At 37.2% G+C, this 25,994-nt stretch overlaps 3 protein-coding genes across 3 annotated transcripts; all 3 read left to right on the forward strand.

Annotated features, from left to right (window-relative positions):
• The first annotated feature begins 3,059 nt into the window (after positions 1-3,059).
• On the forward strand, positions 3,060-4,818 carry clrn2 (clarin 2). Its single transcript, XM_016504555.1, has 3 exons — positions 3,060-3,312; positions 4,211-4,390; positions 4,550-4,818. Exons 1-3 carry the CDS (start codon positions 3,060-3,062, stop codon positions 4,816-4,818), a joined length of 702 nt encoding a protein of 233 aa, XP_016360041.1.
• A 6,357-nt stretch (positions 4,819-11,175) lies between these two features.
• LOC107702277 (exocyst complex component 1-like) lies at positions 11,176-12,027 on the forward strand (the record flags this gene model as incomplete). Its single annotated transcript, XM_016504533.1, has 3 exons — positions 11,176-11,191; positions 11,403-11,566; positions 11,761-12,027. Coding segments are annotated over 3 exons (447 nt in total), but the record flags the coding sequence as incomplete, so codon positions are not given.
• Positions 12,028-13,579: 1,552 nt separating this feature from the next.
• LOC107702366 (structural maintenance of chromosomes protein 2-like) lies at positions 13,580-25,250 on the forward strand. The gene is made up of 24 exons (XM_016504666.1): positions 13,580-13,864; positions 14,184-14,333; positions 14,416-14,538; positions 15,393-15,431; positions 15,628-15,738; positions 15,869-15,913; positions 16,512-16,745; positions 17,646-17,795; positions 18,078-18,311; positions 19,065-19,224; positions 19,390-19,507; positions 19,606-19,744; positions 20,194-20,313; positions 20,425-20,629; positions 21,662-21,797; positions 21,895-22,019; positions 22,171-22,364; positions 22,471-22,614; positions 22,943-23,137; positions 23,216-23,416; positions 23,626-23,742; positions 23,836-23,996; positions 24,199-24,346; positions 24,480-25,250. The coding sequence occupies exons 1-24, from the start codon at positions 13,697-13,699 to the stop codon at positions 24,660-24,662; spliced, it is 3,600 nt and encodes a 1,199-aa protein (XP_016360152.1). The 5' UTR covers positions 13,580-13,696; the 3' UTR covers positions 24,663-25,250.
• Positions 25,251-25,994: the final 744 nt, after the last annotated feature.

Here is a 25,994-nt window from a genome sequence, read left to right on the forward strand (position 1 = left end):
TTCTTCAATCAATATGACAAGACTCTTTGACCACAAGGAACATGCATTGTATATATGCCTGCCACTAAAGCTAACATTTTGTTTATGCAGTCAATTGGTGTTCTTCACAAGCAGTTTAAAGACATGTTTTGAGATGAAGAGATCCTTGTAACCTTTCTTTCTCACAGCATCAGTCATATTGAGTAGAAATGCTAGTAATACCATAACCTCATCTAAATGTTAAAATCCTTAATATTTGAGAGACTGATTATCCTGACACCCTGTTTTATTTTGTGTTTGTTTATGTGAGTATTTGAAATCATATAAGAGATAAAAGGGGGATGAGCAGACAAAACTGCATGAAGATTAGAAAGAGTGAAAGCAATAGTCACATAATATTTAGTGGGAAAATGAGTATGCATGCTACACTACTATAATACAAGATGGCCCCACCCCCAAACATTTTTGTCATTTCATCTGAACAACATTTGTAAGATTTTGTCTGTCAAAACAGTTAACTGACTTTAATTAAACTGAAGTTAAATGAGGTTAATACTACTTTCTACTTTTGTGTCTGTCGAAAATTTTGACTTTGTATTATGCCGAATATCTATTTGTTAATGAAGGTTTTGTGGACACATTAATGTTTTCAGATTTGTGTAGTAAAAATTATAGTTTTTATTTTGAAGTGAAAATATAAAATTAGACCATTTTGGTAAGATAGATTTTCATTAAAACCTTTAGGCTAATTGAGTGAAATCATTCAATTTGAATTTATAGTGATGCTATTGTGACATATCTACATTTAAAATATGGGCAATTAAATATGTAAATATTCATATGCCTGTATATAAGTCATATAATAAATTTAACTCTTTTACTGTGATTATGCTTTGTCATCTTCCCCCATTTTACCCTGTATTGTATTTTTAATGATGCATTATTGTGTTGATTTCTCGAAATTGCTAATTTGTGACTTTATTTCTCATATTTATGATTATTTTGACGTTATAGTGATGTGATGTTAATGCAGACAAGCAGAGTATTGCAAACAGTCAAACATCACAGTTTCAAGTTTATTTTCAAGTTTATTTTTGTATAGCGCTTTTCACAATACAAATTGTTGCAAAGCAACTTTACAGCATATTAAGTTTCTACAATATTTAGTGGTTGGTCCAATAAGTAATATCTCTGTTTTATCCGAATTTAATAAGAACAAATTATTGGTCATCCAATCTTTTACATTTTTTAGTCTAATATCAACGATCTTTAAATACCACCCGGCCAATCAAATTTGAGGGCCAGAACTCTCTCTCCCTCCTTCAGCTGCTCCTGTTAGGGGTCGCCACAGTGGAATTATCCGCACAATCATTTCATTTGGCACAGGTTTTACACCGGATGCAGGGGCGGAGCTCGGGGGTGGCCAGGGGTGGCATTGGCCACCACTGACCTAAGCTTTGCCACCCCTTTAGCCACCCCACTCACAACTGCAATTTGTGTCTCTTTTTTTCTTGACAAGAAATGCGTTTTTTTAAGACGCGGAACCGCCGTGTCTCTTCACGACCACAACAAACGGGTCTTTTCAGACGCGCACTTCAACTTCGCCTCAGCGCCAGGCGCAAGTCAAACGAGTGCGGACAAGGTACAGGTGCCAAATGAGCTTCAGTAGAACAACAGTAAACTGCGGTCTGATCAAATGTTGTTAGGCTATAACTTTCCTGTCCTGTCAGCCGTTTTGCTGTGCTTTCCTGTCAGCCGAAACTGAGTAAGATAACTCCCTCTAGTGGCTGAGCACTGTTCAACTATAGAATTCTTGAACGGGTTGAGCTGTCCATGGTTCTGAAAGAAAGCAGGCTGCTGTCCATGGTTCTGAAGTCTGTTTCAGGCTTATCCAACTTGCAAAATAAAGGCGTTCTGCACCAAATAAAACAGATATGGATGCAGGTTGATATTTCCAAGTCATTAGCCCATTTACTTCTGTCCAATTGCAGTGACTTAAATCGTTCCTATCAAACCCTACCCCCTTTCTTTATTTATTTATTTAATGCTCATTGACCCAGTAGAGTATCGGCTGAAGTGACATTTAATGTTTTAAACCACCAGTTTTTATGACCTATAAGATTTTATGTAAAGGAGCCGGCGATATTTGATTAATTGTTTTAGCAAAGAACATCCAATAAAAACCCTGATTACAGCATGTTGATTTACGTGTGTAAATACAACACTTGACAATTCGCTCTCTCTCTCCTTGTGGGGACTTTTTTGGGGGGGTGGGGGAGGGGATATGGAGGCGGGGGATTCCCATGAGGAAACAAGCTTATAAATCATACACAATTAAGTTTTTTTGAAAATCTAAAAATACCATTTTTTTGTGTGAGGGGTAGGTTTAGGTGTAGGGTTAGGGTAAGGGGATAGAAAATACGGTTTGGGTCACTGTCTCGCGTTCCCTCAGTTTAGTACTATGGTGTTTTGGCTTATATTTGTGCACTCACCACAGACAAGCTGCAAACCGGTAGGCTATTTGTGATGAAGTTTTGAACTCGCGCAGTAGCGGAGAGAGGCGGCCTCTCGGAGTCGTGTTACATCGCGTCTTGCTTTTTATAGGAGGAATGGGGTGAGTAGTGAAATGCCAACTCTCTGGAAACAGATCGTGTTCTCCTTCGCTTCTATACTCAGCATCGGTTCTGTCGTGCTTCTGGTTGTGGCACTGTCCACCGAGCGCTGGATCACCGGAACCACACTGTGTCAGACAGGAGTGGATCTGGTGAACGCGTCTAGTCCAGAGCACGAAGCGAAGGCAAGTAAACTGTATAAGGTTTCGTTTGGTGGTGAAGGAGATCCAGCTGACCGCTTTATATCTAGTTTCCGGCTCTTTCCCTATCGGTCACTGTCTCGCGTTCCCTCAGTTTAGTACTATGGTGTTTTGGCTTATATTTGTGCACTCACCACAGACAAGCTGCAAACCGGTAGGCTATTTGTGATGAAGTTTTGAACTCGCGCAGTAGCGGAGAGAGGCGGCCTCTCGGAGTCGTGTTACATCGCGTCTTGCTTTTTATAGGAGGAATGGGGTGAGTAGTGAAATGCCAACTCTCTGGAAACAGATCGTGTTCTCCTTCGCTTCTGTACTCAGCATCGGTTCTGTGGTACTTCTGGTTGTGGCACTGGCCACGGAACGCTGGATCACCGGAACCACATTGTGTCAGACAGGAGTGGATCTGGTGAACGCGTCTAGTCCAGAGCTCGAGCAGTTCACGGGACACATTTACTACGGCCTCTTTCAGGGCGGGAAAACACGGAGATGCGGGCTCGGGATCCGCCGCTCCAAAATATACAGTAAGAGTAATAACGTGCAGATTAATTTCTGATTAAACATTCAAGCTCCGTAAGTATATTATACTGAAACATTCTTGTTTAAAGCTGTTAGAAGAGGTCCTTGGTTTTTTTTCTCTCGGTTGTTGTTTTTTGATGTTATGGTTTTATACATTTATTTAACTTTTCTTTATGAAGCACTTGTATTTATTTATTTATTTATGTTTATTGACTCTCTGACATTCATTCTGTATTCTATAGACACACTAGTGTTTAAATGTTTGGGGTCAATAAGATTTTATTTTTTTTTTTTTGAAAGAAAGAAAGAAATACTTTTATTACACAGTATTAATTTAGGTATTAACTTTATAATACAAGGATGCATTAAATTGGTAAAAAAAAAGATGACAGTACAATGTTAAGAGTTTAAATAGAAGCTGTTCTTTTTACCTTTATATTCATCAAAGAATCTTGAAAAAACATGTATCACGGTTTTCACAAAAATATTAAGCAACGCAACTGTTTTCAACATTGATAATAAGAAATGTTCCTTGAGCAGCAATCAGCATATTAAAATGATTTCTGAAGGATCATGTGACACTGAAGACTGGAGTAATTATGCTGAAAATACAGCTTTGATCAGGAATCAATTATATTTTAAAATATATTCAAATAGAAAACTTGTAATAATATTTCACAATATTATGATCAAATAAATGCAGCCTTGGGGAGCATAAGAGATTTCTTTCAAAAACATTACAAATCTTACCAACCCCAAACATGGTATGTATATGGTATACATGGTCTAATTTAGATATCTATACATTTTAAGTATCTATATAGCTCATGCCTTATCAGGTATAAATCTAATTTTGAGAGACCTGATCTCTGTCTGTCTCTCTCTTTCTCACAAATTCTGCAGTTTTCCCAAAGCTCATCAAAAAACTCAACAGTGGTCTTCACATGATCATGATCTTCTTCCTTTTCATTGCTATTGGCTTTGCAGTTGTCAGTTTAGCTTTCTGTATATATAATGCCAGAAAAGTTCCTTACCAATCTATCAAAGGACCTTTTGGCCTCTACATCTGGAATTTCATTGCAGGTAAATCAGCATAACATATAATCTAAGATACAATGTTCTGTCCACACCTCTGGACAATCAACCCTAAATCAACAATATCAACAATAACAACTTGTGATTCATTACTTCTTTCGATTTCTAATTATATACTATATCCACTGTTTTAATCTCTTCTCTCAGCTCTGTTCAGTGCAATGGGTTTTGCGTGTTTCCTTGCTGCAATCCAGTGCCATCGGCTCACAGAACATGTGGCTAACTACAGCGAGAGCCTTTTTACCCTCGTGATCCTTGAGGAGAATCTTGGTTTCTCCTTCTGGTTGTGCGTTGCCAGCGCTGTAACACATGGAGCTAACATTCTTGTAGTAGCCTGCAGTAAAGTTCATCTGCCTAAAATACAGACTAAGAAACCAGAGGAACCCACAGCCACCGGAGACGATTTTCTCTACTAAGGAACAAAGATGAGCTGAATGTAGGGTCAGAAAGGGGTCTGTGCAGATGAGCCAAACAGATCATTCATGTGACCCGACATCTTCTGAATCTGAAGTTATTTATGGGGTGATATGAGGTGATTTAGACTGGTAAAAGCTCAGTTATTATGTGGCAAATATGTAAAAAGAAAATCACTTGAATATGATGTTTTGTTTTGTTTTTTGTTTTTTTGAATATGATGTTTTTTTTGGAGGACAGCAAAATGTTTTTCGATTGACACAGGTTATGGACAACTGCAGGGCTTCCAGACTGAAATGTGATGTAGTGTATGTCTTTTAAATGTTAGAAAATTTAAAAAATTATATATTTAACCAACCTATTATTTCAGAGCTACTGATAAATGTACAATATGTAATAAGGAATTATTACTGTCTGATATATAAGAATAAAAAACTCATTGCACGAGTCAATAAACTTCACATTTAAAATGTTCCCTTTTTATCAATGACACACTCTAAACGTGCTAAACATTTAGATTAGTACTGGAGGGTTTAGCGTTGGGACCCCCAGGGGAACCTCTTTAAAGTCACCATGAAATCAAAATGGAAAATTCTTCTTTTTTAATGGAATACTGTAGTGTTTATTATAAATAATTTATCTGTTCACTACATTATTTTTTTTTAATTCATGTGCCCTCGTAATCTTTAATCAAAAACGTTAACCTCCCCTCCCCCTCAAAACGACTCATCTTCTCTTCCGGTCACGAGCTATGGCGCAAGGGCGGAGCTAGTGACGTGAGGGGTAAACGCTGGGATAAACCACAAGGGAGAAAAGCTGAAGCTGATGCTTCACTTTATAGCACTGACACCAGTCATGAGGGAGTACGTTACCCCTAAATATTGAAAATATATTAGGATATTAAGACAACATTACTCTTAGGACATCGCAAACTAATTTTTTTCATGAATATGACTTAACCTGATGGAGGACGCGCTCAGTCATTCAGGCAGTCTCTCTCTCTCTCTCTCGCGTGCGCGCTGTTTAGGCATGTTTTGTGCCGTTGATCGTCGTCGTCATCCTTAATAAATAAAACATTTATTCATGCTTGGGTGTCGGAACAGTGTTGTAAATACAACTTAACCACTGATTTCTAGTCGTGTCCTCTTTTGGAAGGCCAAACAAAGTAGTTTCGCTTTCACAACAAAAAATTGTCACACACCGTGGCCTTGAGTGAGCCGCGGCCTAGAGTATGCGGATGCCGGCTTGAGTGAGCGGAGGCAGGCAGGCTTGAGAACGGCGCGGCCGGCGGATTCGACGAAGGAGCGTCCGGCTGGCTTGCAGCAACCACATGTGATGACCCCGGGCTGGACTCCGTATTTCCTCAGCGACCAGCACAGATCAGCTCTAGGCATGACGAAGCGGATATCATCCTCTTTTGGATTAGAACAAGCCGTTTTAGGTAGGCGTGGTTGACTCTTAACTTTTATAAAGAATATCTCTTTGGATTTGAGACTTTAGTCTTTGCAACTTTACAGGTCTTCTTTATACACCAAGAGCTTGTAACACTAAAAAGAGAAAGGAAAAATTGAAATCGCATCATATGACCCCTTTAAGCTGGAATTTACTAGGGTAACTCCTGCAAGGTTGTTGGCTGGCCAGCAGGGGGCGCCTTAGATCGTAACCAAAGTGTTTAATAACTGTGTTTCCAATAATAGACTCAGCTCACGTGCACTCTTTACACTATACATTATACATGTCACACACAACAAAGTACCAAAAAGTAGCATGGTATTACCATGGGGTTTTGGAAATTAAAACACAGTAAATATCATTGTAAATGTCATGATATTATCATGAATTCCAGTATCATCCTATATGCACCATGGTATTACCATCTGATCCATCACAGTATTTACAGCCACAGTATTTTTTATTTATTTATTTTTTGAGGGGTATTAAACAATCTCTTTTCATTATTTAGTTGCAGCTTATATTTATATTAGTACCCTATATAATTCTCTGTTGTTGTTATTCTATAGCTCCAGAGACATTATCATGAAGTAAATTATCATAAATATGGACAGGAACTGATTTTTGTCTTTGATCCTCATAAAAAGTTGATCTGGGTATTAGGCTACTACGTTTCTATAATGATATACATCTACTTCCTCAGGTAAACATCGCATTTTACATTAATAACAATAATAGTATGAAATTTCAACATCATTATTCAGTATTGCTGAACTAAAAGTTTATGACCGTATCAACAGGCATCATTGTCAGATAATAATTAATTTCTTGGTATGGTGGTAAATTAATTTTAAATCTAAAAATGAATAATTCAATACTTAAAATAAAATGATGTAGCATCAATAAGAACAATGAACAAAAGTACATTTATAAATTAACATTGACCAAGATTAAATTTAAGATTAATTCTTTTGCAGAAATTCGTACAGATTTGTAACGACATGAGGATGAGTAAATAATGACAGTTTTTCAAATTTTTTTTTTGGTGAATAATAATACAAGGTTTGTATTATTGTATTATTGAATAATAAAAGGTTTGTTAATTTTCATATTTACATATCCTACCACACACTCACCAACTTGAGTCAATATCCATAAAGTTATTTTTACTTTTACCTAAATATGACAACTGGATACTTTATAAAGTCAACACCAAAAAAACGTTACTTTACAAAAAACAGTGGTCAAACCTGAGGTTCAGTTAATCTGCTATTCTGTTGTTGGTTTACTGCACTGTGTTGGGTCGTTGTCCTGTCACATCACCCAGCTTCTGTTGAGCTTCAGTTGGTGAACAGATGACCCATACATTTGGCTGCAGAATGTTCTGATAATCATTCATTTAAGAGTTCATATTTCCCTTGATGATACCAAGCTGTCCAGGCCCTGAGGCAGCAAAACCATGATAAACCCATATGTGAACTACACGTTTCAACCAACAGAGTGCACCATTGTACTGGTAATACAGTGGGTATAGAAAAGAATCACCCCCTTTAAAGGGTTAGTTCACCCAAAAATAAAAATTCTGTCATTAATTACTCACTCCCATGTTGTTCCAAACCCGTAAGACCTTCATTCATCTTCGGAACACAAATTAAGATATTTTTGATGAAATCGGAGAGCACTCTGACCCTCCATACAGCAATGCAACTGTAATGTTCCCAGGTCCAGAAACGTAGTAAGGAGGACATCGGTAAAACAGTCCATGTGACATCTGTGGCTCACCTTCAATTTTGTGATTCTACGAGAATAATTTTTGTGAACAAAGGAAACAAAAATAATGACTTTATTCAACAGTTCTTCTCCCCAGAGTTACCGTCTTCCGCCATTTTAGAGAGTATCACAATGCATACGCACGCTTTCCCCTAAGCTAAACAACACTGATCAAGCAGACTACGTTCATGCGCGCACTGTCATTAATTACTCATCCTCAATTACTCATGAGGGTGAGTAATTAATGACAGAATTTTCATTTTTGGGTGAACTATCCCTTTAAAATAATCACATTTTGTTGATTTGCAGCCTGAAATGAAGACCGACACGGTTTTTTTTACAGGCATGAGGCTCACCCACTCTTACCTATGTATACACTATACTTATATCAAATATAATAAATAATCAAATTCAAATTAGATAAAAAATAATGCAGTTAAATAATGATTGCTTGGTCAGTTACAAATCATGTATTACTACAAATAAATAAATTATAAAATGATTTGTGCAGTTTTATTTTCCCACTTTACTTAATTAGGCACATAAATTGTATCACACTGATCAATAAACAGTAAGGGAAGGCTATTAAATAGTAGTCCCAAACTAGTTTTTCTTACTACAGTGAAGTTAGTAAGTTGGTATTAACTACCACTGTCATAAAAATCTAGAAAATTACCAAAAGTGAAAAGAAGTGGTATTATGGGCAAGGGTTAACGGAAACTACGGTTGGTAAATTGGTAAACATTGCATGTTACTTGACGTTTAGATGCATTTTTGTGGGGAGAAGCGGATGGAAACCTCAGTATATGTGTGTGGGCGAGACAGGATATCTATCCCACAGCACTCAACCATTAGCACTCACACTCACATAAGCATGTAAAAATCTAACAGAACTGATCCCTGGACATAAACGTAGTCCCTTTGTGTCAGTCATTGACTTCTGCTCATTGGAAATTATTGATCACATCTTTTCCAGAGAAAGACAGACAGAGTAAATCTGTGTGTGAGTGATTTCCACACACAGACATTATGAATATAAAATCAAAACTGTGGCTTGTTTTATGAATCCCTGTAAATGTGTGAGCAGTGTTTTTCAGTGATCAAAAAGACTCTAGAGATTTTGAAAGGAACTAAATCGTAACTACAATATCTTTACGATCCTTTTTGCAACCTGTTGCTTTTTGTAGGATGTTGCTGCTTTTAAAAAATTTATATTTTCCATATTTTTATGGAAATTACATACAATGTACAATATATTAAAGTTCATGTCTATTCTTGACCTAATGCCAGAATATGGTTTGATGATATTTACTGGTAAAATAGCTTGTTTGGAAATTATTGGTGAATTTTTTTTAGAATGTGCACTTGGAGTGTCTAGGAAATTCCCAGGCAATTATTGTTTTGAAGTGGAATAATGACGACACTACACCTCAGTTACATATTATTATGCAAACCCCATTTCCACCACCACAGAAAACTGTAATTAGGTTCTTTTTTAACTCACAATTCAGACAATACAGACAAGGCAATAACTGTGAGATATACAGTAAAGTCAGAATTGACAGATATAAACTTGCAATTTTCAGAAAAACTAAGAATTGAAAGATATAAACTCGGAATTGTGACTTTTTTCTCAGAACTGCAAAATGTTAACTCAGAAGTCAGAGCTGTGAGATGTTAACTCGCAATTCTAAGAAAGAAAAGTCAGAAATGTGAGATAAAAATTCTAATGTTTCTTATTTTCTTTTCTTTCTTTTTTTTTATTCCATGGCAGAAATGGGCTTCCATATAGGATTATAACGAAAGGAAAGAAGAAGAAGAAGAAGAAGAAGAAGAATTTAAGGTTTGTATGCTAATGTTTTCACAGGTTTTCTTATGTTTATTGAAACAAAATACTGTATGTTCTTATGAAGTTATGGCTATGATATGCATAGTGGACTGTAAATGCTTTAGTTTTCTGAAGGAACCTCATTTTGTTTTAGTCCATTGACTATGACTTACAGTACATTTGGAAATCATTGGACCCATTCCCAGCGCAGTTTATTGGACATTGCCAAATCAATAAAGTGTATCTTGGAGTACCTCAGAGCATCCTATTGTTTTCCCCAGATTCAGAATCCTTTGGCATTAAAAAAAATAATAAAAAATGAACATCACTGTATGTGGATAAGTCTCCATAGTTCTGTCCACCCTGCCACTTCTGTTTACTCCAGTTTAATGCAATATTTACATAGATGTAGTCTTGAGCTCCACAAAATATAGTGAAGATGAAGTACTGGAAAGGAGGTTTATCTGTGCTTTGGTGTTCTGAGACACTATAATATGGCTATAAATGCACTATAGACAGGATTTAAAGAGCCATTTAACAGCTTTTATCTAAAGTGACTTTTGTTATACAACAGACATCAGTGGTAATCAAAACTATTTGGTTACCAACATTCTTCAAAATGTCTTCTTTTGCGTTCCACAGAAATCATACATAGAATGGTGTTAAGGTGAGTATCAATTTTGGGTGAATCCCTTCAAGCCATTACTACTCCATTACCTAAGGAAATGCACATGGAAGGAAAAAAATAGTTTTTCTACACCATGACAATCCTTTAGAACTGACTGTAACAGCAGCCACAAGTAAAGTCTCAAAGACCAACTAAAAGCTACTCTGAAGACCAAAAGCAGAGATCATTTCCTCTATTTGAACTCTGGGTAAATTGTTCCTGAGTGTATTGGCTCAGACAGCCGAAATTTGTCCATGATTAATCTGTCAGCCTTCTGAAAACACAGATGGATATCAAGAAGGCCTCTATAGTCACCAAAAAGTCTTTATCAGATGCAGTCAGAACACTTGTTTGTATGTACGTGTTTTGTGACTATAAATTATGCATCTGTAGAGCCGCTGGATATTGAATCTTTGTAGGTTGATGGGGCCACAGTCAATATGTGTGCTATCCCTGTAGAGATTATAATTATAATGGGTTCTAACTGCACCTCTTATGATGGAGATTTAAGAGGGAAATGTGTTTTCATAACTAATGATGTATTTTCCCCCAGGGCCATTTTACTACAATCAGTCAGACACGGCTCATCTAAGCCAGGAGTGAGTTTGTTAGTGTGTGTGTGTGTGTGTGTGTGTGTGACATTTTCTCTGCGTTTCTAGTAAGAAAAATCTACTTCTATCTATTTTATGCATGCTTATTTGAGGTGATGTGCTGAGTTATCTTCCATTAGAAAAAAAAATGTGGGATCATCTGGGGACATGGTCAGATATTGTTTCTGAAGAAGTAAGAATTCTAACAAAAATCCTAAATATGCTTTGTATGGTTTGATGAAGAGGTGTAATAAAAATACAAAACCAATGTGTGTTTAGTATCTAAGGATAAAGAAGCTCAAATCTCAGTGGTCCTGTGTCGGAGAGTTAAACATTCACGGACCAATAAGCTGCAGAAATCTGGGCTGGAGGACAGTTATGAAAAAACAGAGATTTGGGCCCTGGAAGATCTGCTGATTCTGGATGGTAGAGATCCAGATACTGTGAGTTGAGCTTGGCATTCATCCTCCTCCCATTTATGATTACACATGCTACTTAAATGCTTGAAAACATATTTTAAGGCTAAATCTGATGTAGACTTCATATTAATAGTGCTGATGAGTTGTATTGCCTTAGGAAGTGGAATCTCTTACTTTTCATTGGAAAATGTTCAGTTTGCATATCTCTGCTGTGTTAGGATGATCCCTGTTTCTTGATGCATTTCGACACGGTGCGGTCGGTCAGAGCAGTGAGCTGTGCTGCAAAATACACGCTGGCCCGCTGTCTGCTGTCCCTGAGCAGGAAGTATCACCACACGGCACTGAAACTTAAGAACTTTGACTGGACGTACATTCAGCCCACTGCAGTGTATTCAGATCGTGGTGACTGTGTTGTCCTTGCGCAGATCTGTTTCTATGCCTTTAATCTGGTGTGTCTTTCCTTGTGTCCTGTGCCTCTGGCATAGAGACATTTTGATTAATCTTCTTATTTAATGAGATTTCTTTTAAACTGGCCCTAAAAACCTAAACCCTTGATGCTGACAATAAAAAGTTAATTTCAGTGTTATCTGCAATGCCCTTAGGGAGTGTACCTAAGCCATGTTTTGAGCACTCAGACAGACCTACAGTAGCTGTAACATAATGCCACATGGTGGGTGAAATCCAATTTGTGCTGGTGCAAATGCAACACAAAAGAGTGTTTCTGATGAGTAATGCTGTGACTTTATAAGTGTAATAAATGCTACATGTTTTGCATGTTTTAGCTGATTCATTAAGCAAGCTATGTATTTAATCATTTCAAAAAGTGAAACTTTGAGACAAATTTGTGGATATTACAGAATACACCGTTTTAATAATCTTGCCATCTGGTGAAACATCTATTGTTTTCTCATTTCTGCAGTGTGCTTTACATGTTGTTGAATAAAAACTGTGCCATTGCAAAACATCCATCAACTATTCCAAACAAATTAAATGTATGGAACATTTTCAAAACATTTGTAACTGTGTGCAAGACAGCTTTAAATCTTTGCATGCATAATATTCTTGGTATTTATCTGTAAATGTACAGCTACTTACCAAATAAATATATAAATGATAATAAAATATTTGAATTGGGATTAAAAAAATGGGTTTTTATTTCGTGAAAAGACAGACCTCGTGATTATAGAACAAGTTCAACTATATATCAAATATAGTTTAATGGTCGTTACCAGTGTTGGGGAAAGTTACTTTTAAAAGTAATGCATTACAATATTGCGTTACTCCATCAAAAAGTAACTATTTGTGATTATTAGTACGGTTGAACTGGATCATCGAAGGTCAGAAGCAAAGACATTGGTTAATAGAATGGGATTAAATACATAAAGGATATTTGTGTTGTTTCACATTTAATTATTGCAGGTTTGCGTCATATTCTGAGTTGCATTATTTGTATTTATTTTGAGGAATACTGAATCTGTGGGGTTGTGAGTGAGATGAATTAATGTATATTATTTATTTTAGAACTACAGTAACATCTGATTTCTCTCAACATGGGGACAGGAGAGCTGTTAATATTCTCTTGTAAATTAAAAAGTAATGCGTTACTTTACTAGTTACTTGAATAAAAGTAATCTGATTACGTAACTCGCGTTACTTGTAACGCGTTACCCCCAACACTGATCGTTACACAAGAATAGAATGCCCAGAGTCAATTATTCCATAGAGTCGTGTAATAAAAATATGCTAATGTTATGTAACAGGTTAAATGTGCACTAATGACACTTGAGCCAAAGCCCCCTCCTGACGTCACACACGCTTTAATGTTTTGGGGGTGGCTAAAAAATAGCCTGAATCAACAGAATACATTTTTTTCACTTCTAATAATAGTGCTTTGTTTGTAATGACCGTGAATTCTTGCAAAATAAACTAACATTTTGTCTAAATACATGCAGGATGCGAGTGAATTTCTTTGTTTGTAATTTAACTCGTAATTTATATCCGGTCATAACGGCGTAGCGGATGCGCTCTTGGCGCCAAATTTCAAGTTTGGATGGTTGAACTGAAAGCAACGCCGAAGTTCTTTGAGGTTATCGCATATAATATAGCAGTGTATAGCGTTTTTATTGTATTTTCCTCATACGGTGGTTGATCGATATGTACATAAAGTCTATTGTACTAGAGGGCTTCAAGTCCTACGCCGAAAGGACGGAGATTAACGGATTTGACACGTTTTTTAACGCCATCACTGGACTGAACGGCAGTGGAAAGTCGAATATACTGGATTCCATCTGCTTTCTGCTCGGGATTTCTAACCTATCACAGGTCAGTTTTAATACATTAAATATCATCTACACGTAGCCATATAAATAAATCTGGCAGCTTTGTGATGGCAGTTTGTAATAGCTGTGGTTTATGCATTTATTTATTTGTTTATTTAATTGTTTTTGCTTAATTAAAAAACAAAACAAAAAAGTATGAATCACTTTTATGACAACAGCAACAACATACAAAATGCAAAAAACAACCTTAAGTAAAACAGAATAGGATACAGAGCATGATTGTTTAATTATTATGGAAGTAGGTTTAAGAGTTTAACAGCTAAAATGTAATAATGCTTGTTTTGGCTTGTCAAATCTTGTAGGTTCGTGCCACTAATCTCCAAGATCTGGTGTACAAAAATGGCCTGGCTGGGATCACCAAAGCAACTGTGTCCATCACTTTTGACAACTCCAACAAGAAACAGAGTCCACTTGGGTTTGAGACGCATGATGAGATTACTATTACACGACAGGTATTTGGCTTGAGATCAGTGTTTGCTCCACACTCTCGCTGATAACACTCATTATTGTGACATTATTGTTTGTGTTGTGCAGGTGGTCATAGGTGGACGAAACAAGTACCTCATCAACGGCGTGAACGCAAACAATCTGCGAGTCCAGGATCTATTTTGTTCAGTTGGCTTGAATGTCAACAACCCTCACTTTCTGATCATGCAGGTAACCACCATAATACAGTGTTTTAAAGGGGTCATATGATGTTGATAAAAAGAACATTATTTTGTGTATTTGGTGTAATGAAATGTGTTTATGTGGTTTAAGGTTAAAAAAAACAAATTATTTAGCGTCACACACGGTGGGCTTGAGTGAGAAACGGCCGGCCGATCCGGTGATCCACAGCGCGAAGTTGATGTATTCCCTCAGCGACCAGCACGGATCAGCTCCAGGCATGACGAAGCAGATATCATCCTCTTTTGGAAGACCAAACAAAGTAGTTTCGCTTTCACAACGAAACACAGCGACTTCACGACATGGTGGCGGCAACAACAATACTACAGCGAGAATAGAAGTTACGCCTTCTTTCTTTGCGTGAACATTTGGGCGGCGTTATGCAAATCTTCCCACATAGTGAGGTAGACATGTGGGGGCGTGTTAGAACGAGCCGTTTTAGGTAGGTGTGGCTGACTCTTAAATTTTATAAAGAATATCTCTTTGGATTTGAGACTTTAGTCTTTGCAACTTTACAGATCTTCTTTATGCACCAAGAGCTTGTAACACTCCAAAGAGAAAGGAAAAATTGAAATCGCATCATATGACCCCTTTAAGACTTTTCATGTTATGTGGCCTGAAAAGATTTATTCTTATGAAATTATATTGGATATTCATATTCTTAACCACAGGACTTTCAATTTGAAAATGTACGTGAATGGCTGATTGCTACTTATTTTACTTCTGTAATGTGACAATTTATCCTCAAATTCATTTTGGTTTCATATTTTTAGATAGATGAGCTTTTGTGCCAGTTGTAGTTACGGTTCACATTCTCAGTCACTCCTGTTGTATGTTTATTTCAGGGCAGAATCACCAAGGTCTTAAACATGAAGCCTCCGGAGGTGAGATGTTTGTCATTTGAATCTACTTGGTTGTGATCTAATCACATTTGATTGTAGTAATAAAGCTTGCAGTTGAATTGCAGTGCACTGATAGATGAAGTGACACAAACATCCAGTGTCTTAGATGCAAGTTCATGTTTTTGTTTTCCTCTGTAAAGTTTAAAATAATTAATGCATGTTTTGTTTTTTTTCACAGATTCTGGCTATGATTGAAGAGGCTGCAGGTACCAGGATGTACGAATGCAAGAAGATCAGTGCTCAGAAAACTATTGAGAAGAAAGATGCCAAGCTGAAAGAGATTCAGACTGTACATACATTTATTTAAATATAATTTTTTATTTAAATGACCCAACAGTTGGAACAACCAGCAATTTCATCTAATGGCGATGAATATCTTTGGATGTTTGTGTGTGTGTGTGTGTGTGTGTGAGAGACAGATCCTGGATGAGGAGATCACCCCTGCTATGGAGAAACTGAAGGAGGTATGTGTTTAAAAAAAAAAAATTATTACTAGAATTCAGGGATATTTAAGTTCAATGATGAACTGCCTTTAACTGAAAATTGAGTGTTTGCTATTGTCATTTTTGCATTATTGACGCTATTTTCCTAATTAATGCTGTACAGTTGCTCTGACACAATCTGTATTGTTAAAAGCACTATATAAATAAAAGTGACTTGGCTTGACTTAAGCGCAAACATATAAAATATTTTGTTTAAAAAAATCTTCATGCGGTATTAACCCCATGTTACTGAGAAACACAAAAGAATTCTTAGGCTGCATAATAATAAATTAATAATAAATAACTTATTTATAATTTATTGTATATGTGTATATTAGATTCATGTTATGAGAAAATCATGTAATAAATGAAGTGGTTAATTATTAATAAATGTATTCAAGAGGCTATACATTACTGTGCGCCACTGTTTTTCTTTATCTGCTGCTATGAACACATTTTGTTTTTCATTTAAGTTGTCTAACAGCTTCAATTCCTTACTGTGGACCGAAAGCATATGACTTATACAATATATATTTATCATCTTTGTCACACCCTGTCTGTCTCCCTTGCTTCTCCTCAGGAACGTGCGTCCTACCTGGAGTACCAGAAGCTCATGCGTGAGATCGAGCACTTGAGTCGACTGTACGTGGCGTACCTGTTTGTGTGTGCCGAGGAGACCAAACTGAAGTCTACTGAAGACCTGCAGGAGATGCAGAGCTCCGTCGCGCAGCTGCAGGAGAACATGAGGCAGAATGAGGCCAAAGTGAAGGAGCTGAGCGCGGAGATACAGGAGCTGGAGCGCAGGAGGGACAAGGTAAACAGCAGAGCAAGAGCAATAGTGTATGCGTTGGAAACATTCATAGGGAAATTTCAGCCTTTGAGGGCTACCTGATATATATATATATTAGTGCTATATATGTGTGTGTGTGTGTGTGTGTGTGTGTGTGTGTGTGTGTGTGTGTGTGATTTTTATATTTATTTATATATATATATATATATATATATTAGTGCTGGGTGGTATGACCAAAAATTTATATCACGGTATTTTTCAAAATTATACCGGTTTCACGGTACATGAAGGTATTTTTTTTTTCATGCATGACCGGGTGTTAACCATATTTTCTACTGACTGAGAGAGGAAATACTGCAGTATATTGACTTAGAATGCCCTGTTTTACTGTCATGATGAGTGAATATTGTCAAAAAATACTACACTAAATAGTGACTAAACACGACCCCTTTTAATACGTTAACCAGGAGTCACTCTCATTTATAATCGCGGCATCGTCTGATAAAATCAACATGCATCTACACTAAAGAGCGGCTATGCGGTTGTTTTGGCTATATTACTTCTTTGTCTCTAATTTAATAGAAATGATTTGTGGTCCTGTTGGAACACATTTAAGGTCCGAAATTGGACCGCAGTCTGCTAAATGGTGTGGTGTGACCTCTGATTTAAATAGGTAGGGTTTCTTTTACCTTGCCAGGTTTTTTAATCGTGTACTTGTCCTGTGGAGACTGAAGGTCTGTAATAGACGGTGGGATGGTGGGTAATGGACTGGCAAAAGTATTAAAATCTTTGTACGGGAAAAGATATTTGAATTTTTAATGATGCAAATTGATACCTGTTAGAAAAGTGTGTGGTTGATTGATTGAATATTTCTGTCTCCTGTTGTATTCCATTAGCATGTCTCATTTCTGGGTCTGTCTCTAGGAGGTTGGGGGGGTGTTGAAGACTCTGGAAGAGACCTTGTCTGAAGCACAGAGAGTGGACACAAAGGCCCAAAGCGCTCTGGACATGAAGAAGCAAAATCTGAAAGATGAGACCAAGAAGAGAAAGGAGCTGATCAAAAACATGGAGGAGGTATAACAGGATTCAGGAGTTTTGGTTCCATCTATTTGTCTAAAAATTCATTTATAAATATCTATGTGCTATGAATATTTTTAAAAGCTCCCCAAAACTTTGAGTAAATAATAAAAGGTACAAATAGATTTAATACTCAAATGAAATAAACTGAAATATAAATAATAACATCAATTAAAGAGAAACATTCCTATTGGGAAACTATATTTCATACCTCAAAATATTGCCAGAAATCAATTTGTTTTACATAAATGTAAATGATTTAAACTTTCTTTGGACTAGGATAAGAAGATGATGTCAGCTAAGGAAGTTGAGGTAGCCAAGGCTATGGAGCAGCTGAAGGCTATGCAGGAGGAAGGGCAGAAGGATGCAGAAGCACTGGAGGCGGCTCAGCAGCATTTTAAGGCAGTGTCAGCCGGTCTCTCTGCCAATGAAGATGGAGCTGAAGCCACACTTAGTGGCCAGATGATGACCTGCAAGAATGACATGAGTAAAGCTGAGACGGAGGCCAAACAGGTGACCTTTTTGACCTTTAACGTCCATCCAATAATCACAGTGATGTGGGAATGTTTGCCCACTGTACTTTAAAAATTAAACTTGAAAAATTCTGTTCACTGTCCGTACTGTGATATTACTTGGATCAGTAATGTCTCATAACTCTACTCAGCAACTTTATGATTATTATGCGTTAGAAATACACTACTGCTCAAAAATGTGGGAAAGGTTTTGGAAGGGTCTTTTAATGCACTTCAAGGCTTCATTTATTTGTTTAAAAACAGCATTAAAGTAAAAGTAGTACAGTAAAAATTGCAATGTTGTGAAAAGTTGTTACAATTAATAACTTCTATTTTAATATATTTTAAAATGTAATTTATTTATGTGATGTCAAAGCTGAATTTCCAGCATCATTACTCCAGTCTTCAGTGTCACATGATCCTTCAGAAAGCATTCTAATATACTGATTTGCTGCTCAAGAAACATTTCTGATTATTATCAGTGCTAAAACAGCTGTGCTGTTTAATATTTTTGTAGAAACAGTGATCCTTTTTTTATGATTATTTCTTTGACATAGAAGTCCCTTGTAATTTTATAAATGTCTTTACTGTCACTTTGAAGCAGTTCAATGCATCCTTTCTAAAAGTACTGGTATTAAAAAAAAGAAAGCTACTGACCTCAAACCTTTGAACAGTGATATATTATACTGTATTATATTTTATTATATATTGTTTTTTGAAGATTGATTGTAAGTGACTCTGTTCTGTCCCTTAGGCTCAAATGAAACTGAAACACGCTCAGCAGGAGCTGAAGACTAAGCAGGCTCAGGTCAAGAAGATGGACAGTGGCTACAAAAAAGACCAGGACACATTTGAGGCTGTGAAAAAATGCATAGAAAAGCTACAGGCTGAAATGAAGGAACTCAACTATGAAGGTACTGAATACATTTTGAATGTGATTGTAGTGTTATTAGGTGCAGTTAACTGAAGCCTAGCCAAAAATGTGAATTTTAAAACTTAAGACAGAACTAAATGATATTAGTCTTTGTCTAAGACATTAGTTAAAAACATTTTTAGAGGAGATTGACTTGTGTGTTCAGATGGACGAGAGGAGGGTCTGTTGGAGCAGAAGAGGCAGTGTTCACGGGACGTCAGTCAGCTCAGAGAAACCTACGAGTCCCTCATAAGCCAATTTCCCAACCTGCGCTTCGAATACACGTGAGAACATGCGAGCCATTTTCATCTAGACTCATTGCTTATGTGTGGTTTATACAATTCATTCATTTATTGAATCCATTGGTACTGTGTGTATGTAGGGACCCAGAGAAGAACTGGGACTGCAGTAAGGTGAAGGGTTTGGTGGCAAATCTTTTCTCAGTGACTGATGTGTCAAACGCTACAGCTCTGGAGGTGGTTGCTGGTGGTCGACTCTATAACGTAGTGGTCGACAACGAGGTGAGGCTTTTTTTTTTTTATTGTTAATTGTTCTATTTACATGTTTTTAAGCAGTGATGCATTCAATTGATCATAAGACATTTTTATTGTTACAAAGCATTTCTATTTCATATAAAGTTGTTATTTTGAACTTTCTGTTAATTAAAGAATCCTGGAAAAATGTATCACCGTTTCCACAAAAATATTAAGCAGCAGCACAGCTGTTTTCAACTTTTATAATGGCTGCTGAAAATCCAGCTTTGCCATCACTGGAAAGAAATACATTTTAAATAGACAATAGATTAGAAAATGGTTATTTTAAAGTGTAATATTTCACTAAATTACTGGTTTTATTATATTTTTGATCAAATAAATCTAACCTTAGTCAGCATAAGAGACTTTTTTCAAAGACACTAGTTTGTCATGATCTGGCAAAATTCTGTTTTGTTTTTAAACTGGTCTATTTGCAGGTTACTGGAAAAAAGCTTCTGGAAAAGGGTGAACTTAAACGCAGATACACTATCATTCCTCTGAACAAAATCTCAGCACGTACCCTCAATAACAATGTAGTGCGCACTGCCAAAAACTTGGTGAGAACTGCTAATGAGCTGTTGTTGTTGTTGATTTGATTATGATTTGTTTGAAATATTCTCAGTGGGATTTTGTTGAATGAAAGGAAACCCATTTGTTTTTTGTTGCAGGTCGGGCCAGATAACGTGCACACAGCTCTGTCTTTGGTAGGTTATGAATCTGAGCTAAGGAAGGCCATGGAGTATGTTTTTGGAACTACGCTGGTCTGTGACACTTTGGACAATGCTAAAAAAGTTGCCTTTGACAAAGGTGTGAGCACCAAAACTGTTACGCTTGGAGGAGACGTGTTTGATCCTCAGGGAACCTTGACTGGAGGTTTGTATATGTGTGTCTATAACTGCGCAAGATGCAGAGCATCACAAAAGTAATCAAACCTGCTGTCAATTCTCTATTTACTAAATTACAACTCTGAATATTTGTTCAGGAATGTAATTTCACCAAAATTCCAAATTGCATCAATCTGACTTTTTTCCTCTTGTTTTTTTTTTTCAGTTCTTTTTAAATTCTGACTGCTATTTAACAAATGTTTTAATGAGAATGTTGGACAAATTGTGAGAAGAAAAAATGTGCTAATTGTCTGAAAATACCTATAGAATATATATGTAATATCCTTTCTCCTAAATTCTCTGAAGTTTTTTTTTTTTCAGCTTTTATTTTAGTATTATTGGTATACTGTTAGTGTTTTTGAATTAGCTTTTATTTTTGTATTTTCATTTTATTTTCATTTAGTATGTTTTTCAAATTTTGTGCTTTTGTCACTTTTAGTATTTTTTTATTCTATTTAACTATCGTTTTTATTTTAGTCATTTTAATACTTAAGCTTGTTTCAGTTTTAATAGTTTTAGCTGACATTAGCAACACTGATTATAGCCTGTATTTAATGGATTTTATGAGATACTCCCATGAGAATTATAGCCTGAACATGCAAACAGCATATCCAGAATTTAAGTACCGGTATTTAATCTGTATTTTGCAGAGCAGTCAAAGATTTGTTTTAGAGCTCAGATTCCAGCAATTTGTGCAGATTTTAATGTTATATAACATGCAAATGCTCTTACACTATTTGCTAATATTACAATTTATGCATACCCTGAGAATCGACGCATTTGGTGTTTAAGCTACAGAAACGCTCAAAGACGTCTTTGCTGTACTATGTGCATATTACCATTATACTGACCCCTGATCTCTAGTTCTCACTATCGGCATTAGCCACTGAAAAACCCATATTGGTGCACCACTCTTTACAATTTATTCACTATTTACGGATGATTTTGTGGTCTGAATATGTTTACATGGCATAGTAGAACATTATGTTCTCTAATAACGGTTACCTGTGTGTGTGTGTAGGTGCACGTGCTCAGACGGCCTCCGTCCTGACTAAACTGGCTGAAGTGAAGGACCTTCAGGACAGTCTGAGGACTAAAGAGGCAGAACTCACCGCGGTGGAGTCTGAGCTCAGCAGCCTCAAGGGAACAGTTGAGAAGTGAGTCTCTGTGTCCAATATATAACCTCTCAAAATCCTCACTGACCAATCAGAATAAAAGTACAAAGCAGAAGGCTGAAATGTTGCTCTCTTTCAGATATCGTCAGCTTAAGCAGCAGTTGGACCTCAAGACTGAGGAGGCTCGGATCCTGGAGACCAAACTCCAGCAGAGCTCCTTCCACAAGCAACAAGAGGAGCTGGAAAACCTGCGCAAGACCATCGGTACACACAAATACCCCTCTTTGCCGAAATGGCGTTAGTTCTCTTTCTGAAACCGGTGCTCTGTATAAAAGGCTCAATAAACACAACTCCACAGTACGGGCGATTGTTGGTTTTACAGCTCTTTAAATGTCATGGTGTTCTGTTTCTTTAGAAGAGTGTGAGGAAACGCTACTGAAGACAAAGGAGGTTCAGAAGAAGGCTGAAGAGAAATACAAAGTTCTGGAGAACAAGATGAAAAACGCAGAGGCCGAGAGAGAGAAAGAACTGAAAGCAGCCCAGCAGAAACTCAACCAGGCCAAAAGCAAAGCAGACGCCTACAACAAGAGACTGAAAGAGAAGCAGCAGGTACTTTCAGTTTACTATGAAACCTATCAGGCTCCAGACTGAACAAAGTTACACCCTGTCTACACTGGACGCTTGTTTGAAACCACCTCTCTGTTTCTATCTCTAGGAGGCAGAAGCAGTAGCTCTGGAGTTGGAGGAGCTGAAGAGAGAACAGGCTGGATATGAGCAGCAGATTCAGGCTGTAGATGAAGCTCTCAAAGCCATACAGGAGCAGATCGACACCATGACCACTGAGGTTTTGGCCAATAAGGTACAGAAACAACCTCTTTAAGAATTGCCTAGATATATTAGGGCGGACGGTTCCTTAAAAATGATCATTCTGTTATCATTTATTCACTTTCCTGTCATTCCAAACCTTTATGACTTTCGTGGAACACAAAAGAAGATATTTTGAAGAAAAATAAAACCGTTTGTTCCCATTAACAAAAAGTCAGTCGGAACCTGAACTGTTTGGGTACACACCATTCTTTAAAATATCTTCTTTTATAACGTGGCATTTTTGGGTGGACTGTCCCTTTAAATGTGATGCTTTAAATGTATGTGTCGTAAATGTTAACAGTCACACTGTGTGTGTTTAGGAGGCAGTGCGTGTTGCGCAGGAGCAGCTGTCCCAGCAGAAGGAAGTGATTCTGGGACAGGAGAGAGAGATTAAAGGAAAGACCGGAGAAGCAAACCGTCTCCGAGAGCAAAACAATGACGCTCAGCTCAAAATCAAAGAGCTGGAACACAACATCAGCAAACACAAGAAAGACAGCGCTGATGCCACAGCCAAGGTCAGAGGAAGTTAATGACACCATTAGAGACTAGCCTGTTGTAGATTAGAGTGGATCTAATGTTTTTCGTGTCTTCAGGTGGCCCGCATGTTAGCTGAAAATGAGTGGATCTCCTCGGAGAAGCATCTCTTTGGCCAGCCTAACACTGCCTACGACTTTAAAACCAACAATCCCAAAGAGGCTGGACAGAGGCTGAAGAGACTCGAGGAGACGAAAGACAAGCTGGAGAGAAACGTCAACCGCAGGGCCATGAACATGCTCAGTGAGGCCGAGGAGAGGGTATGACCTTTGACCTCTTAAGTGACAGTGCCATAAAAGATGTAAATCCAAAAATGCATCCAACACGAGAGCAAAAGAGCAGAGGTTAATCTAGAAGAACTTGAGATCATGTCTGGGTCATATTTCACTCCAGAATTAAAAGAAAGAATCAAGAAATTATATTTTTACTTTTTTATTTATATTTTATTTATATTTTAACCTTCTTTCAGTACAATGATCTGAAGAAGAAAAAGAGAATAGTTGAAAATGATAAAGCAAAAATCCTGGAAACAATTGAAGAGTTGGACCAGAAAAAGAATGAGGCTCTCAATGTGGCGTGGCAGAAGGTAAAATACCCACCCATAACCCATATTACAACTAGTAAGAAAAGATCAAACAGACATGATGCATCTAATTCATTACAACGTGTGTGATTGCAGGTGAATAAGGATTTTGGCTCCATATTCTCCACCTTGTTGCCTGGGGCAAATGCCCGTTTGGCTCCACCTGAGGGCTGCGGTGTCCTGGACGGGTTGGAGTTTAAAGTGGCTCTTGGGAAAACGTGGAAAGAGAACCTGACAGAGCTCAGCGGGGGTCAAAGGTCAGCTTTTGCCAACTCTTGCTAAAAGTGGCATATCGCTTGTTCCTAAACTCAATAACAATTTTGGTTACGGCTCTCCAGGTAAACATTTTCTTTGCCATAGATCCATTAGAGCATAAGATCATGGACTGAGCCGGTTACTGCATATTTCCCAGTACATGTGCTGCCCATTGATCATCTGATGCGTTTATGCGTGTTTCAGGTCTCTGGTGGCACTCTCTCTGATTTTAGCCATGTTGCTGTTCAAACCCGCTCCCATTTACATCCTGGATGAAGTGGATGCTGCTCTTGATCTCTCACACACGCAAAACATCGGACAGATGCTGAGGACACACTTTACGCACTCACAGGTAATGCACATACTCACAAAATATAAAAATGAGCAACACATGAATTTTTCAGTGCATCAGTAACAGAACAGCTTTAGCATGACTGTGTTTGACCCCAACAGAAACTGAAGTTTATTATTTTTATTCTTTGCAGTTTGTGGTGGTGTCTCTGAAAGATGGAATGTTCACCAATGCAAATGTGCTCTTCAAGACCAAATTTGTGGATGGAATCTCCATGGTCACTCGCACGGCACAAACACATGAGGGAAAAGCTTTGGCCCAGCGCACCAAGGAGAAAGCTAGGGACAAACGCCAGCGACAGATACTGGCCAGCTAAATGCTTGCTGTCTGCACAAATTTTTCAAGCCAGATGTATTAAGCTTTTATTACTTTCATTTGAGAAAATGAAATGGTATATTTAAAAATGTTAGTACTAAAAGCTTTCTGGACACACCAGATTTGTGCATCTAATGCATGTAAAAAATTTCTCTGTAAATCACCTTTCCATTGCCAAACGCTGTTGTATTCACACACATTTTCTCCACATTATGGAGTGCAGTTGCTATGCTACTTTTTAATCCTGTTCATCTGTTTTCTCTCTCTGTATGCTATATTTCAGTATATTTGTTTGTAGGATGACTTTTTGTCTCAAACTTTGCGAGCTAGTTTTGTATAAATAAAATGTCAAAAAAGGTAGTTGTCAAATTGTCAAGATGACAACAGAGTTGAAAAATGCTGATTTAATATTGGATAAAATGTACTTTTTGCCGGATATTAACTGTAAAGCTCTCTAGAGATTTATCCAGTAGTTCTGAATCATGGACATTCGTCAATATGAGAACTTTGTAAATCCATCCAATCTATCGGGTTTAAGTTTTAAATTACTATTAAATTAAATGATTGAATAAGTCTAATGTACATCACCAGGGAAAAGTGTTGTTTGGTTCCATTTTAATTAAACACAAAAAAAAGATTAATGACGGATTAATCATTCACAGTAAGGTAAATGATTTTCATAAAGAAAATAGATTGGGTGAATGTTCACTTCAATTTGATTAACAAAGCCGCTCCGAAACATGTGCACAACTTTATTCTTAATTTAAGGGCACAAAGGGTGAGATGAGACCCAGTATAACATGCCTCTTTACAAAGATTTCATTACAGAAAATATATTTTCACACATGCAAACATGGACAAATGCAGATTTGAGGTTTCAATTCCATTTATGTTACAAACTTCCCTTTAATTCATGTTTAATACCATTACACCAATCCTCATTTAAAAACATTCCACTTTATTCAAAGTATGGACAGATCCCTGTCCCTTTTGCTTGACTTTGTGATGCCTCCTTTTCTAACAGCACTGAATGAATGAAAGCAAAAGGTTGACTTTATATGGACAGTTCTCAATCAGTATCTTCACTCATTAATTTTTTTAACATAGAAAACTGCAGTAGTCACTCAAACCCCTTGAATGTAATTCAGTGTATATGTACAAGGGCTGTTCTGGCCCTGATCATTCTCTTGCCAAACAAGTAGTTTCATGTGTGTCACTCCAGAAAGCCTTCTGCTTCACAATCTCCATGATTTCCAGTATCTTGAGCAAAAAAACCAAACCAAGATGAAAGGAGTCACACTTGCACATACTGAGACTTTAACAAGGTTAAAAT

This window comes from Sinocyclocheilus anshuiensis, unplaced genomic scaffold, assembly GCF_001515605.1.
Source record: "Sinocyclocheilus anshuiensis isolate Anshui unplaced genomic scaffold, SAMN03320099.WGS_v1.1 scaffold86, whole genome shotgun sequence".
Lineage (NCBI taxonomy): Eukaryota > Metazoa > Chordata > Actinopteri > Cypriniformes > Cyprinidae > Sinocyclocheilus > Sinocyclocheilus anshuiensis.

Coding starts and splice junctions, on each gene's coding strand:
- clrn2 (XM_016504555.1), top strand. CDS start 3,060: ATGCCAACTCTCTGGAAACAGATCGTGTTCTCCTTCGCTTCTGTACTC. Junction 3,313..4,210: donor CCGCCGCTCCAAAATATACA/GTAAGAGTAATA, acceptor CAAATTCTGCAG/TTTTCCCAAAGCTCATCAAA. Junction 4,391..4,549: donor CATCTGGAATTTCATTGCAG/GTAAATCAGCAT, acceptor CTCTTCTCTCAG/CTCTGTTCAGTGCAATGGGT.
- LOC107702366 (XM_016504666.1), top strand. CDS start 13,697: ATGTACATAAAGTCTATTGTACTAGAGGGCTTCAAGTCCTACGCCGAA. Junction 14,539..15,392: donor CTCACTTTCTGATCATGCAG/GTAACCACCATA, acceptor TGTTTATTTCAG/GGCAGAATCACCAAGGTCTT. Junction 21,798..21,894: donor CTCAAGGGAACAGTTGAGAA/GTGAGTCTCTGT, acceptor GCTCTCTTTCAG/ATATCGTCAGCTTAAGCAGC.